Source organism: Octodon degus, unplaced genomic scaffold, assembly GCF_000260255.1.
Source record: "Octodon degus isolate 3935 unplaced genomic scaffold, OctDeg1.0 scaffold00153, whole genome shotgun sequence".
Taxonomy (NCBI): Eukaryota; Metazoa; Chordata; class Mammalia; order Rodentia; family Octodontidae; genus Octodon; species Octodon degus.
The window spans coordinates 1,560,950-1,575,765 of record NW_004524729.1 but is presented as its reverse complement, the minus strand read 5'-3'; the positions used below and the strand labels follow the sequence as shown (position 1 = coordinate 1,575,765).

The 14,816-nt window shown below is 58.6% G+C and overlaps 1 protein-coding gene across 3 annotated transcripts in view; it reads right to left on the bottom strand.

Moving 5' to 3' along the window:
* Positions 1-3,147: 3,147 nt before the first annotated feature.
* Positions 3,148-14,816, bottom strand: part of Parvb (parvin beta) — a 77,720-nt gene continuing 66,051 nt past the window's right edge. For all 3 annotated transcript variants that reach the window (XM_012517201.2, XM_023702570.1, XM_023702571.1), the window contains exons 9-13: positions 13,601-13,662; positions 11,696-11,764; positions 9,626-9,727; positions 6,176-6,248; positions 3,148-5,109 (exon numbers count right to left, since the gene is read on the bottom strand). In XM_012517201.2, coding sequence (XP_012372655.1) covers positions 5,033-5,109; positions 6,176-6,248; positions 9,626-9,727; positions 11,696-11,764; positions 13,601-13,662 — 383 coding nt within the window. In that variant the 3' untranslated portion in view covers positions 3,148-5,032. The remainder of the gene's footprint in view (positions 5,110-6,175; positions 6,249-9,625; positions 9,728-11,695; positions 11,765-13,600; positions 13,663-14,816) is intronic.

Here is a 14,816-nt window from a genome sequence, read left to right as displayed (position 1 = left end):
GTGCCTTGTCAGAGGAAGGACGCTCTTCTACAAAACGCAGCTCTATTATGGTGCACAAGAAAATTGGCAGTGCCGCAGTTGGCAATCTTTCATTCATATTCAGATTTCCCGAAGGTTCAAACGATGTCTTTAATCACTCTGCGTGTGTGTGTGTGTGTGTGTGTGTGTGCGTGTGCGTGTGACTCAGAGATCCAACCAGGGACCACACATCACACGTGACTGCGTGACTGCATTGGGCAGCCACAGGGCCTTTGCTTGTAGAACAATCTTCCGTGACATTAGAATTCTTAAAACACTCGGGTCACTTGCCCAGAAGAGCCACCATCTGTGTCATTTCCTGATCTGCTTCTACTGACTGGTTTCTCTCCTGGTAATAATAAGTCTTTTTTTTTTTTTTTTTTTTTTTTGCGGGGGGTACTTTTTATTGACTACTACACAGGCTGTCTTTACATTGCTGAATGCTGGAGTTTGTTGCATTCCTCTAAAATAAGGCATTAAAGTTCCCTGCAGACCAGGTGCGGCGACGCATGCCTGTAATCCCAGGACTCAGGAGGCTGAGGCAGGAGGATCACCATGAGTGTGAGCCAGCCTGGGCTACAGAGGGGGACCCTGCCTCAACAATGAACAAACCAACCAACCAGGCCGGTCTGGCAGTCACTGTGGATTACTTTGATTCTTCTAATGCTTGTGTTTTAATCTTGACCTTGAACTCTGTGGCCCTTCTAATCAGTGAGGCCACCTGGCTATCCTCCCCTTCCTGAACTGCAGCCTGGAGGTTCTCCCAGGCGAAGCCAGGGTCCCCCACTCGTCTCCCTGTTTGTGAGGATCACAGAGCAGGGGTCCAATATCTCTGGCATCTGTTTCCTGTATTTCATTGAGCTTTCCACTTACCTCTGCAGGAAAGGCTGCTCCACAACTGGAAATTCTGTCCCCATAAATATTTATTGATCACAAGGAGGAGTTAGGTTTTCAGTGCATCTTACTAAGTAATCAAAATTAACATTATAAAATACAGGGCAAATCAACACAGCCTCGCTCCTGAGCATCACACACTGAACAGTGCAGCAGCCACAATTCCACGACCGAAATCTAAAACAAAATCCTAGCCGCAAACTGCCGTCCTCCAGGAAGAGTGGCGAGTGGGTCCCCGGCCTCTGGCGGCCCAAGGTCAGCAAGGGCACTGAGCTGGCTCCTGCCCTGGGAGGGTCCGGTGAGATGACAGCAGAAGGTCCCTTCCTTATCCCTGTTCTCAGAGTCTGCTGATTCTGCCAGAGCCGAGGGCAAGTGGCCATGTGGGGTCACAGCCATCCCCCCACCCAGGCTGGCTGTGGGGAGGAGAGGGCCGTCTCAAGCACACACCCCCCAGCAAGGTAATGGCTGAATTGGTTGGAGGAGCAGGATTTCCTGAGCGTCCTAATGGGTGTCCGCCCAGAAAAATGGGACAAATCACTTCTATAGAGACAAAGGACTGGGACACCTTGGGCTCTCGTTCCTCCAGCCAACTGGCCCCATGGCAGGTACCTCCTCAAGGCACAGATGTTCCCTAATCGGTCCCCAGCTGTGTGCTCAGCACCGCAGATCTCCTTGGAGTCCTTTGCACTTTCCAAGGCTCAGGGCTCAGAGCAGGAGCCAGTTCTGTCCCTGGTCACTGGTCCCAGGCACAGGTAAACCAGACCTGGGGCAAATACCTGGGGAATAGGACCAAGCAAAAAGTCCCCAAGGTCTGTAACAATGGCTGTCTTGCAAGAAGTGGCTTCTTCAATACTGACAGGTCCCACCCAGTGAATGACGTCAAGGCAGACTGGCTCTGAGCTGACTGCCTGCCAAGCAGGGTTCCAGACGCAGCTCTACGGATGCTGGGGGACAGATGGGCCTCACTGTCCTGTGCCTTGTTGGACAATGAGTAGCGAAGAAGCCGCCACAGCGACAGGCCAGGCGCTCCCCTCCCTGGGAGACCGACTGCAGATGCTGCTTCCTGTGGAGCACCTCAGTGGTGCAGGGTGGACTTGGGGGTGGGGTGGATCTGCCCCCCAGAGCCCCGAGCTGGGACACTGGGGTTCATGGGGCCATTCGTGGCTGCATGGTGACAAAACCGGGTTCAAACCAAGCCTTGTTTGTAGCCTGGTTCTTTCCAGACACAGCCTAAAATGTTCAGCTTTGTGTTTCTGTTTTTGCACCCGCGCCTTTATGTTGCTGTCCAGCCCACCCTGGGCAGGCCGCAGTCTTCATATCCTCTGCAGAGAGAAGTACCGTGCACCCGACACTCAGGGGACACTCAGGACCTCCGCCCAGAAGGCACAAGGTCACCCCACCCAAGGGCTCTCCCCAAACAGCCAAAGGCAGTTGTTCACTCATGTGTTGGCAAGGGAGGCTTTGTGACCTCCTGTCCCTCCCAAAGAGAGAGGACAGGGCCTCACCAGCCGGTGCCTGGCCAGCAGCACTGGCAGGTTCTGGAACCAACACTCAGGGCGGTGCGGAATTGCCCAGCACCAGGTGGGCACAACCTATGCCAACCACTAAGTGCACGAAGGAGAAAGGAGTAGGCAAAGAAGACAGAGGACAGCCTGGCACTCCCGCATTCTTTATTGGAATAAACAACACACCGTGAGGCGCGCCATGTGGCCCGTGTCCCTGGCACGGAAGCGCCTGGCCCGCGCCGCCGCGTGCTACTGCGTGGCTTCCTGCTGTCGGCCGGGCGCTCTGATCAAAGCGTGGCCAGGGTTTTAGTGGCTTTTATTTAATATCCAGAAACCCAAAGTAAATGTTGCTTCAAACAATTAAAAAGACAATAAAATACTGGCACACACTGGGGGAAAGAGGATTCAGCTGCTTTAGAATAACACCATTCTTTGTTGCAACCAATTAGGACGCCATGGGGCCCTGGGCTTGGTGCTCACACAGTGCCGTGGGGGCTTGGCTCCCGAGCCACAGGGGCCGGGCTGAGGCTGGGGACCGGGCGGGGCACCAGGGCTTCTCCAGCGCTGTCAAGCCTGGTCCCTTGGGTGGGCATGATGGCTGTGCTGTCAGCTGGGTCAGTCTCTGCTTCAAAAAACCATTTAAAAACCACTAAGATGTGGCGTCCAGGCAGGAAGGAGGCTCTGCAGGCTCTCCCCCGAACTAAGAACCAAGAAAGAAGGGTTTGCGTCCAAGGGAAATAAGGGGCTTCTGGGGCGCAAGTGACCCCCAAGATGCCCTGGCATGGGCAGGCCACAGAGGACAGGGCATCTCCTTCCATACCACCCTCGCCCAGGTGACTTTTCCCCCAAGCCAGGAGGAAATCAGGGAGACTCAGCCCTGGCACAGGGAACCTGAGCTCAGAGCCTCTGTTCAGGCCTTGGCACTGGGGCTGTCCGGACTCCCCAGTTTTTGCTCACCTCAGTTGGAAATCCTGATCTCCCTCCTCTGCTCCCCACAGCCCCCATCACTCCCAGGCATGGTCCCCAGCCGCGAGTGTGCCTGTGACCACGCACGCCAAGCCCAGCTCTGCCGGCACCGGCTGCTGGGGTTCCCTACGTAACCAAGGCAGCACGGAACGTTCTCGCCTTGGATGTTTTGTCACTGTGGCTCTTTAATGTCACCGCATCCCGCGGGAGACACCGTAATGCTGTTTTAATTATTTCTTGCCCCTGCTGGGAAACCACCTCCATCAAAACGGCTATGCGGATCCCATCCCCAGCCTAGCAACGCGCAAACAGGGAGAATATTAAATCGTTCCTCCAAACTTCGCGCTGGCATTCAATTTAATCCAAACAACTTATCCCAAAGCTCTGATCTACTGCGGGAAGGCGGAGATCTGAGAACCGGGAAGGCCCCTCTGGTCTGCTGTGCATGCTCAGAGTGCGCCATGCGAGGCTCCCTGGGGCCAGTGGGAGCGGGAGGGAATGCAGCGGGGACAGGCCACAGGGCAGGCCACTTGAGAACAGGAGCCCCCCAAGAGAGGCAGTCGGTGAACCCCCTTCCTCTGCAGAGCCCAGGTGAACTGGGGGTAGATGGGCCACGCTCTGGTGACAATGTTGCCTTCTGCAGGACACTCTGGAGAGAGATGCCACCTCACTGGGGACAGGACGGCGAGTGCATCAGGTGTGAGGTGTGGCCTCTGCACCTATACGTGGCTCTTACTGCAGGTGGACCGGTCTGCTTGTAAGAACAGGCGCTGAGGACACAGATGCACAGAGCAAAGACGGCACAAACCCGAGGGAGAAGCTGGCCAGTGAGGGGCCTCGGAGGAAACCAGCCCTGCGGGCCCCGGAGCTGTGAGCCCTGAGTCTGCCGCTGAAGCCGCATGGCCTGTGACGCTCCATCCACCATAAGCCTAGTGTGTGGATACCCATGTCCGTCCCCGTACAGGACCCCAAACCACGTCCAGGGCACCTTCACAGCCTGCTCTGGGCCCAGCCCTGACCCCGCAGCACAAACCCAAGAGCAGCCTTCGGCACTCGCCGCTTCTGTGGCCCAGGGGAGTCGGCCCACCTCGGTCTTTTGTGCAAAAGATCAACTGAAAGTCAGAGTGGCCACAAAGCCACAGGAGTGGGGGATGACACTTGTGCCACTTCCACAGCTTCAGGACTTGAGAGGGGAGTACTGTTAAACGGGAAAAGCCTTTTACTAACAGGGCCCTGCTTCCAAGGACAGCCCGGCCAGTAGGGAGCTCCAGAGACAGGCCGGCCGAGTCCCCGGGGAGCGCGTCTGTATGGCAGTGACGGTGACGGTGGCCCTGGGCCGAGTGTCTGTGACCCCTAATTCCTCCACGACACAGTGCACAGGCTGGGGTCTGAGGCCAAGCGTGGGGGCTGGGCTTTTTCTTTTTCATCTTTTGATCAAGACCAACAGCAACTCAGCACTTCGGACACGAGGCTTCAAATAGTCCCTTTTCAAGGGCCCCGGAAGTCTCAAGGAGAAGAGGTTAAGAACAACCACCAGGCAGGGGCAGAAGCCCGGGTTGCCACCCTGCAAGGCCCAGGTCCACATGGATGGACCCCGATTCTCTTGCCCGGTCACTGTCCCCGCCGTCTTCATCCGCCGCATCCGCATGTCACTCCACATCCTTGTACTTGGTGAACAGGTTGTAGAGCACCCGCAGTGTGGATTTGAGGTCCAGGTTCACCACATCTGCAGACAGAAACAGAGACAGCACTGGCGGGAGGAGAGAGGCCTTCGAGGTCCCTCCCTGTGCTTAGAGGGCAGCCACAGAGTGGCCACCTTTCCCACCCCAACCGGTAATGAATCGCAGAAGCAACAGACAGTGGGCCCATCCCCCTAACCCTCTCCCACCCTTTCCTCCTGGGGCATGGGTAAGAAAACCAAGATGGCGGCAGGGGGTGGCTTGACCACATGACCTCGGCTCTGTGGGCAGGAGGCAGCAGTGCTCTCCACGAACCTGGGCTCCCCACACTTCCCCAGCCCTTAATGCAGGCAGTGAGATGGGAAGTAGTCATGGAGCCCGGGCAGCGAAAGCTTGGGATACTTTCAGAGTGTCGAGGGCAGCCGTTCTGGGTCTGAACTTCAAAAGGTTTTAAGAGACTCTCTGGGAAACAAAACACTGAAAGTTCCACCAGACCAGCTACCCGCAGCACCACTGGCTTCTGTGTGGAAGCACAGGCTCTGCCCAGGGACTCTGTGAGCCTCGGCGCATCCCCAGGTGGCCCTCTGTGGGCGCTACCAGCTGCCGGGCTCTTAGGCTCAGCCTAAGATGAAGTCCTCTTTCCTGGCATAGGTCCCCTTAAGGGAGGCTTAGGGGGCAGGGACCATGAGGTGATCCAGGCCCTGCTCAGACCCATGTGACGCACCCACGAGCCGATCCCTCTGACCGCCCTCAGGAGCCCTCAGCCTGCGGACACTGACCCTCAGGAAGTCCCCAGCATCTTCCACATATGTGAAGAGGTGCTTGGGCCCTGAGGGCAGTGGCCAGAGGCCACAACCCACAAAGTCACATGGTGGTGCCTCACTGTCATCTCAGCACTATGGGGGCTGAGATTAGGCTGGGGGTTCAAGGCCATCCCAGGCAACATGGGGGGAAGGGCCACCAGCGAGTGCCTCTTGGTTCCTGAGACAGGCTTGGCAGAGCCCAGCCAGCAAGCCTGGGTCCCAAGGTCTTGTGGGAGTCTGCCCTCCAGCCTGCAGCCCCTCCTGCCACGCTGGGCCTCCTGCCACCCTGCAGCCCCGGAGGGGACCTCACCTTCAGGGCGGGCCTTGGGCTTCTTGAGCCCCGCATCCAGCATCAGCTCGAAGGCGAAGGCCACGTTGTGGACCTGCCAAGGAGGAAGGAAGTCAGCCCTGCAGCCTCGGGGCCCTGGGACCACCTGCTGCTCCCCTTCAGAAAGCAGGGTGACAGCAAGTGAGGAAGGGGACCTTCACGACAACCACAGGACCAAGAAGGCACAGGGTGGGCACCAAGAGATGCCTGTGCTGGGTGACACACACGGATTAGATGGCTCCCACTCCCCACACTGCTGACCTGGGGCTGGGGATGGACAGAAGAGGGAGCCCTGCCTGTCCTGGAGGACCCGTAGCCACAGAGTCCCCCTCTGTACCCCACACCCCAGCCACAGTCTGGGAAACAGCCATGGTCCCATTTTACAGATGGAGAAACTAAGGCTTGGGGTGGATAAGTCCCTTACAGAGACACCCAGCCTGGCACAGAACCTGCACAGAGCAGCCACCCCGTATCGGCCAGGAGGGCCATGAAGAGCTGGGTGCGGGCAGGGGTAACCTGGCCAGGAACTGTGGAACGCAGTGCTCTTGGGCCCCTGAGCTGATACCGTGGACCCTGCTGAAATTTCACCCATCTCCAGCCAGACCTGTCTAATGCCACAGAAAAGCAGACGCTTCCGGACCCCTCGTGGCTTCTCCCCAAATCGTCAGGACCTCGCCCCTCTCAGGCCAGGGTGCTGGGCTCCCCTCATGGCTGTGGCCAGGGTCAGAATGAGTGCCTCCCTCACCCCAGTGGCTGTATTTCCTGACCACCCCCTCTGGGGCAAGCCCGGTCACGCTCAGCACGGACCACCAAACCAAACAGGGCAGAGGGCAGAGCTGGTAAGGCCTCTCAGGCTCCTAGCAATGGAGGCTGCAACAACATTTTCATGATTTCGGTGAAAATCAGTCAGATGATAATTTTACTTGCAATGTAATTTAATAATCAGCCAGGAAAAGCCGGTAACCCTTGGTGGGTGAAACCTGTGTTAGAAACAGCTTGGAGAGTTTAGAGCAGCAAAGGAGAGACCGGTCTGCCAGCGCCCCCAGCTTGCTGGCCCCGCTAGGCACGGGGCGCCACCCAACGGGAGGACAGGGCCATCTCTATGCAGGCCACAAAGGCTCCGTGACACCAGGTCCTGTCCGCGAGGTTCCTGGCCCCTCCAGTGGCAGGGTAGGAAATGGGGACGCAGGGCAGGAAATAGGGTGCTCTGACCTGCAGGACAGGAGCAGGGTCACAGAACAGGGAAAGGCGGGGCGAGCACTGGGCACAGGCAATGGGCAAGAGCCAGGATGGGGGATGTAGAAGGCACAAAGCACAGCCCCTGGGCACAGGGATGGCCAGCGCAAGGCCTGTGGCCCTGCCCTCCCGGCGCTGAGGGAGGTAGTTACTGTCACCACTGCACAAAGGGCATGGAACCAGAAGAGCACAGAGGCTAGGGCCGGAGCCTGAGCCATCCTCCACCAGCCCCTGCCTCCATCCTCAGCCGCCACCCGGGCCTCGGCTCACACACGTGTGCACCAGCGCACACCTGCATGCAGAATAAGCTTCAGGTAAAACGCAGACAGGCGGCAAGGAGGGAGGAAGAGGAACACAAACTCCTGCCCCATGGAAAACCCAGGGTGCCCGCAAGGGACAGTCCCCGCACCCCTCTCATGGCCCTCGATGCCTGCAGAGTCCCTTTCAGGGCACAGGGAGGGAGAAGGGGAGTCGGGCCAGGGCCTTTGGGGTCAGGGCAGCCACAGACAAAAGCTCGTCTCCTTCAGCCGCATTTCTAAGGGATGAAAGCCGGGGCCAGGGCGCCGCTGCCTCTACCATTCGCACAAAGCCTTGGCAAGAGACCCGGTTCCAGAGCTGCCTGATCCTCAGCTCTTGCCGGCGCCCTTGTTAGCTGGAACAAAGCAAAGATTGCTCTAAAACGAGGCCGCCGCCTACCGGCTCATGGGGTCTGGGAGCACACGGTCACCCTGGCCTCCCTGTGCGCCCTCTGGTTTCTAGGGCATGGGCAGCAGCATGGGTGGCACCGAGGGTCCCGCAGCCCAGCCCAGTCCAAAGCCCACACGCCCTCCATCCAGCTCTGACACCACAGCCACTGTGCCAAGACCTCGCCAATCTGCTCCAGTTGCACCTCGGCAGGCAAGCCGGGAGCGACACTTGGCCGCGAGCAGACAGGCTGAGCGGTGCCAGGAGCAAGCAGATTGGCAAGCGCAGCCCCACACTCTGCTCTCTGGCCGCTGCCAGCGGCTGGCACCGTCTGCCTCCTGACTCAAGGTCTAGCACTTCGGGGAAATTAAGTGACAGTCGCCGATGAGTCCAAAGCAATCCAGCCTGGCCCTGGCTGGGGGATAAAGGTGGCATGGGCTCAACGCAGCAGCCCCTAGAAGGGACAGTACTCAAAGCAGGGCGGGGCGGCACCCAGCCTCCAGGACTAACTAAAACAATCCTATCTGGGACATTTTCCTCCGATCCCAACCACAGGAATGCCCTCCACATATGGACGCATGCACATCCGCGCAGCCGGTCCTCCACATCTGTGGGCTCCACCTCTGCGGATGAATGCAGAGGCAAATGGAAAACATTTGGAAAAATAATTGCATCTGTACTGAACACGTCCAGAGGTTTTTCTTGTCACGATTCCCTAAGCAGTGCAGGACAGCGACTGCTTACGTGCTGCCACACAGTATTAGGCTCTGGTGCCATGCCAACGCAATGCCACCTTCTCTAAGGGTCACGGCATCCGTCATGCATCTTGGGGGGGGGGGTCCCCAGAACCCTGCAGATGCAGAGAGTTGGCTGTACCCACTCGAGAAGATGCCCTATTATCTGAGCAGGAATAAAACAGAAACAAGTCAGTGCCCAGGAGTGGGGAGCAAGGGGACACGGGCACAGAGTCACCGCGCGGGACTTGGTGCCACCCCTGACAATGGTCCTCAACCTCAGAGAGCAGCAGGAAACAGGAGGGGTGTGCGTGTGATGAGGAGGCCAGCCCACGTGCCCCACTGCTGTTTTACCATGGTGACTAAAGGTGACACGGACCGTGGCAGTCTCCAAGGAAGACACGGTCAACCGAGCTCTGACAGGCTGAGCACCACTGGTGGCGACCACTCAGAGTCACGCTTCCCCCTCCTCCATCTGCTCAGCAGGCTCCAGGTCCTAAAGAGCTCAACGAGGCCACAGAGAGCCGAGGGGTCACCCTGGGCTGTGCCCACCAGCCACCAGGCTTGGGCCATGCCCAGAGACAGCCCCTGGCCATATGGGGACTGAACCCAGGGCCTCTACATCGCCAGCCCTTTTTGCTTTTGCTTTTTAAGTTTTGAAACAGGGTCTTACTAAGTTGCCCAGGCTGGGCTCCAACCTGTGATCCTCCTGCCTCAGCCTCTCAGTGTGCTGGGGTGACAGGGGTGCGCTGCGGCACCCAGCCCTGGCCCTCCCTACCTTCTGATCGAAGCTCTCCGGAGTCAGGTAGAAGTTGTGGAGGGGCACAAAATAGTCCTCCAGAAGGCCCATGAGCAGGACGAGGTAGACACCATCTGCAAACTATCAAGAAACACCTGGTGACATTTCTGGGCGAAGCACCGTGCGCATGCTCAGGAGAGGGAGACTTTACAGCCCTACAGTCCATCCCTCATGCATGCAGGAGAGAGATGTGCAAGTTCGGAAGGCCAGGCTGAAGCCTCGGAGACACACGGGGGGAGGAAGGAGGGAGGGGAGAGGGGTCTGAGCGCAGGGCTGCACTCGGCGGACAGGACACGCTTTGTGCCACCGGCCGGGGCCGAGGGCCTGTGCTGTGAGTCTGGGGCCACCCTGGGGTACTTAGTGAGTTCAAGGCCAGCCTGAGTGGCACAGCAAGACCCTGCCTCAAAAACAAACCAAAACAAAAAAAGGAAAACTTGAAATGATCAGAGCCTGACATGCAAAGCCCTGCCTGGCCCATACAGGGGTAAAGCAATCTGTGACCAGGGGTCGTCCTCCTGGGGGCTGCAGGTGGACACGCTCAGCTGGTGGCCAGAGACAACTCTGCCTCCTTTCTCCAAAGAGAGGGTGAATAAGGACAGAGGCAAATCCAAGAGGTGGTGGCTCCGGGGCTGAGGAGGGAGAGTCCCCTGGGACAGAGTCCAGTGTGGGGACCATCCCGGGCCTGCAGGGCATGTGCTGCCTGGCCCTGCGCCTCCATGGTGGGAGTTAATCCCAAGGAAGGGACCAGGCCACAGGTGGCTGTGCAAAAAATGTTGCTGTCCCCTGCATAGCAGCCTGAAAATGTCCAACCTCAAGGGGCGGGCTTCAGAGCACAGCGCGGCCAGCTGTGAAGAATAGGCTATTAAAAGTGACAGGGTCTAGATCGACAGACGGGACAGGAGAGAAAGGATCTGACAGACACACACACACACACACACACGAGTGCGCGCGTGCTGTTTCTCCTACAAGAAAAGATGCCTATAATAAATTTAGGAACAAAAAGCACATTGCAAGACAGCTGTACCGTGTGATCCACTGCCATTTGAGAAAACACATTTATGCTCATAAAACATCTCAGGAGAGAAAACATCCAACACTTCCCTGTGCTTAGTTCTGCCTGGGGAGCTTGGAGGGGAGAGTGCAGGAGAGGAGAGAGAATTTCTGCCCCGAACTCCGCAGGCTTCGGGACTGTGAATGTGTCCAACAGCCCATGTGCGGCGGGTGAACGGCAACATTAGGGAACCGCTGCCGATAACGTGGATGTGCCTGCCGAGGACGCGCAAACGAACGCACGCTTTAGGAGATGACGGCCCTTCAGCGTCCACGCGCAGCCCCCCCCCTCCCCCCCCCCCGCCCCTGCACAACCGGCCACACGGGCGGAGAGGCAAGCGGTCGCCACAAATCCCCGGTCCTGTCGTCTCCAGGGATTACGCCTGACTTTCATTTGTTTTGCTTATCTGCATTTTCAGACATTTCCACAATGAACCTGAATTACTTTTTTAATTAGAAAAGCAAATGGGAGAAACTAGAGAACGGGAAAGGAGCAGGAAGACCCATCCAGGGGTTCAAGAAGGATCAACTGCGCATTAGAGAAGCCCGTGCCCAGGACACAGAAGGCTCCAGCTAATCCGGGGAGAATTATATCTTGTCTCGAAAGCTCACCAAGCGCTCGAAAGCATGTGTCACGGTGCTACTCCAGCTGGGGGCGGGGTGCACTCTACACTCCCTACTGCTGCCCAGGGTAGGTCTCACACATTCACCGGAAGACACTTACTGAGCATGGGTTAGACAAAGGCCCGGGCGAGGGGTGAGGGCTCCACCACGGAAGCAGGACAGAAGTTCCAGGCACGGGGACACGTGCACGCAAAGGCCCCGGGTGGCTGGAGGTGGATGGTTGGACTTTGACTCCCAGAAAGAGATACCGAAGTCCTAATGCTCGGGCCTGAGAACGTGACCGCCCCAGAAACAGGTGATTGAATTACTATGGTGGGGCCTGGTCCAGTGCTGCCTGGCCCAGCCTGGGATCCATCACCTCAGAGCACTGCATACCTGGGTCTCCAGCTCTGTCACCTCCAAGTTCAGCTTGTTTAGGTGCTTGTTCACAAACGTGATGAGAGACTGTCAAAGCAGAGAGAGAGAGCTGTCAGGGGCCCCGGAATCCCCCATCAGCTGTGACCAGGGGCCCAGGCTCCTACTGCAGCCCTTGGTGCTCATGTGCTGGTGCCCATGTGTACCCAGCTGGACAGGAAATCACAGCAACCACGTGCCTGATTCTGACCCCCACCCGCGCCACACTGTGCTTAGCAGCCATGCAGAACACCACCGTTCTTATGAAAAAAGCTGCCAGGAAAAGAATCAAGATGGCAGGCATACCCTGGACATGACCCAGGATGCCAGAGGGCAGCCTCTGAGGGTGGAGAGGAAAAGACGGCCCCTCCCAGGCCCAACACACTTTGCCCTGGCTTCATCCCAGGGCTTCAGGCCCTCTGCAAGCTACCGAGGGCCACCAGCTTCTCTCTGGCAAAACTGTTCTATAAGTACTCAGCAATCAAACCCAACTTTAATGTAAACTCAGTTTCAGCCCAGCCACCCTACTCCTGGCTGTGACACCTTTCCTTATTCCCTTTCTGGACTTGCTGAGGCAGGACTTGGTGTCAGGTTCAAGGCTTTGTGCTGGGGACCCCGACACAGGAAGATAGCCCTGGCCTGCGGGTTTCACAGACTCCCGGTGGTAGGGACAGGCATACCCAGGGACGGAGTCCTGCCCGGGCAGCCAGAACTACAGGGGAGTTCCCTAAGCACATGGAGGACAGTAACAGGAGCACCTAGTCCCATCCCCAGCTAAGAGGGAGGTGGCAGGGGGTGGGGGTGGGGCCGAGTAGCCACCCAGCCCTGACTCCTCTGTGAAGCTCTGGCCTTAGCCCGTGGCTGGATGTGACTGGGGGAGGGGGCCTGCGGAGGTGACAGTGCCCAGCCTTCACTGCAGGGCACAGGGGGCCACCCACACTGCAACTTGCCAGGGAGGATGGGGGAGGGCAGGCTGGGGGCTGGAAGCCACAAGGCGAATAAAAGGCATTGATTACTTCTCCATTCCTATGACATGCACCTTTGCAAAAGACCAGCTGGCAGCCTGTCTCCCAGAACACGCAAGCTGCCCTTGACCCACTGTAGTCAACACCACGACCATACAGTGCGTGTGCAGACGTGATCTCGGTTTGTCCCCACTGTGCCTCCGAGAGGTGCGTAATGTCTGTCTACACCTAGCAGCTGGGGTAATAGAGGCTGGGGGCGAGCGACCCGCCCCAGACCACAGCCAGTGAGGGGCTCGGATTAGGCATGGCCTCGGAGCTGGTGCCCTGGAGGAGCGGGGGGGTGGGGCCCAAAGTTCCGGGAGGGTACCTCCAGGTCACTAGAAGGAGCGGAGGAGCGACTGCAGAGTCTCAGCTCCTCAGGGGCAGAACCCTTCCCGGCAGGCAGGTGCCCTGCCAGCTGGTAGCTTCCACCAGGACTCCAGAGGCGCTTGGTCCCCACAGGAAATGCGCCAAGTGTGAGCCTGCAGGCGGCAGTGTGCTGGGCGGGCGCGCGCAGCCTGGCGGTAACGAGGCCGGTGACAGCCAGCAGGCTGACACGCTTAAAAACATTTCCACACCGACACAGAGCCTTGAGTCAAGTGGGAATGAACTGCCACTTTCAGGCTCCTCGCTCCCTTCCCAAGAAGCGAGGGAGGGCAGGAAGCCACCCGGGGAGCTGGGCTCTGAGTGCAAAGGTGCTAATTTTATGTGCCTTAGCGGCATTTCTTACTGTAATTACCTTTCAGTCCATGATGCAAGCATCTTGGGGATTCCAAACATTCGCCCCTTCTTCCCCACAGGTTATGGAAAGCTGGGTGAGGGACAAGAGGGCCTGGAGCAGGGACTCGGGGATGCCAGGGAGGACACAGTCCCCTCCCCTTACCTTCTTCACCACGGTCAGCTTGTCCGGGGCGTGGTCAAAGAGTGTGTCAAAGGCATCCCGCTCTGCCGGGACATGCAAAGAGACTCAGGAGAGGGTTCCCGGGCAGCCTGGGTGCCACCCTGAGCCCCAACGTCCTGGGAACAAGCCAGCTCTGGTCCCCGGGTGTGTGGTCCCTGCCTGCTAGCATCCCTGAAATCCTGCCAGAGCAGTGGGCCGCGTGGCAAAGCCCAGGGCAAGGCCTGGCTGGAAGCCCCCTGCGGCGGCTGCGACTCCACCTCCCCGCTCGGCAGGGGCTGGGTGGGCACAGTGGGCACCTTCCCAGGCACACTGTGCCTCTCCCTGCCACCTTCCAAGTCATCTCCTTTGTGAATCCCACCCTGCCACGAGTGCCACCCCGCTTACTCTCCGGCCCCATGCGCATGTCCCTGTCCCCGCCCCTGTCTAGCAAGCATAGCCCTTCAGGCACACCTGGATCTCTCCCCCCTTTCACCCTCCATACCCGCTAAACCCTCAAACGCATCTTTTGGGCTAAAATCCGTTCTCCCCCAGGGGCCTTGGGCTGTCACAGGCTCAGACCTGTCCTCTGGGCCACTCCCTCACACCCGGCACACATCTGCCTCGGAGCCTTGGCCCAGACCACCTCAGAGGGACCCCGCCTCTGCTGCCTTCTGCCTGCCCAGGGTCCACCCCACTTGGCACCACCACTCAGGTGGCGTCTCATTTGATATCCGCTCTCTGCTGGGCCACCCACTCCCAGCTGGGCACCCACGGCCTGCACACAGCAGTGGAGGTTGGCGGCGGCCCTCGAGCTGTCACCCTGGGGATCTGCCTCTGGGCACAGCAGCTTGCATTTCCCCAAGCTGCTCCCTCCCTCTCCTCCTCCCCAGGGAGCCCCAACTGCTCTACTGCTGACACAGGTCTTAGGGAGTCACCACCAGGCTGGAAGAAGAGGACGAGTCATTTGGGAGAGACCTGCATCCCCAACTGCTGTCCTCAAGGTCCTTGGGGGACAGCATGTGTCAGAGGATGAGACCAGTGGAGGCCTGTGGCCGGTCCTGGTGTGGGCTCTATTCTCAGGGAGGAGCATAGCCCAGTGAGGTGGGTGGGGTGCCCCTTCCACCTGCACCCCAGTGACCACCCTGGCCCATGCACAGGAGGAGCAAGCAGCTCTGTGGGGGCCCAGCCCTGCTCCCCACCCAGGCCCGGGGAGGTGGAT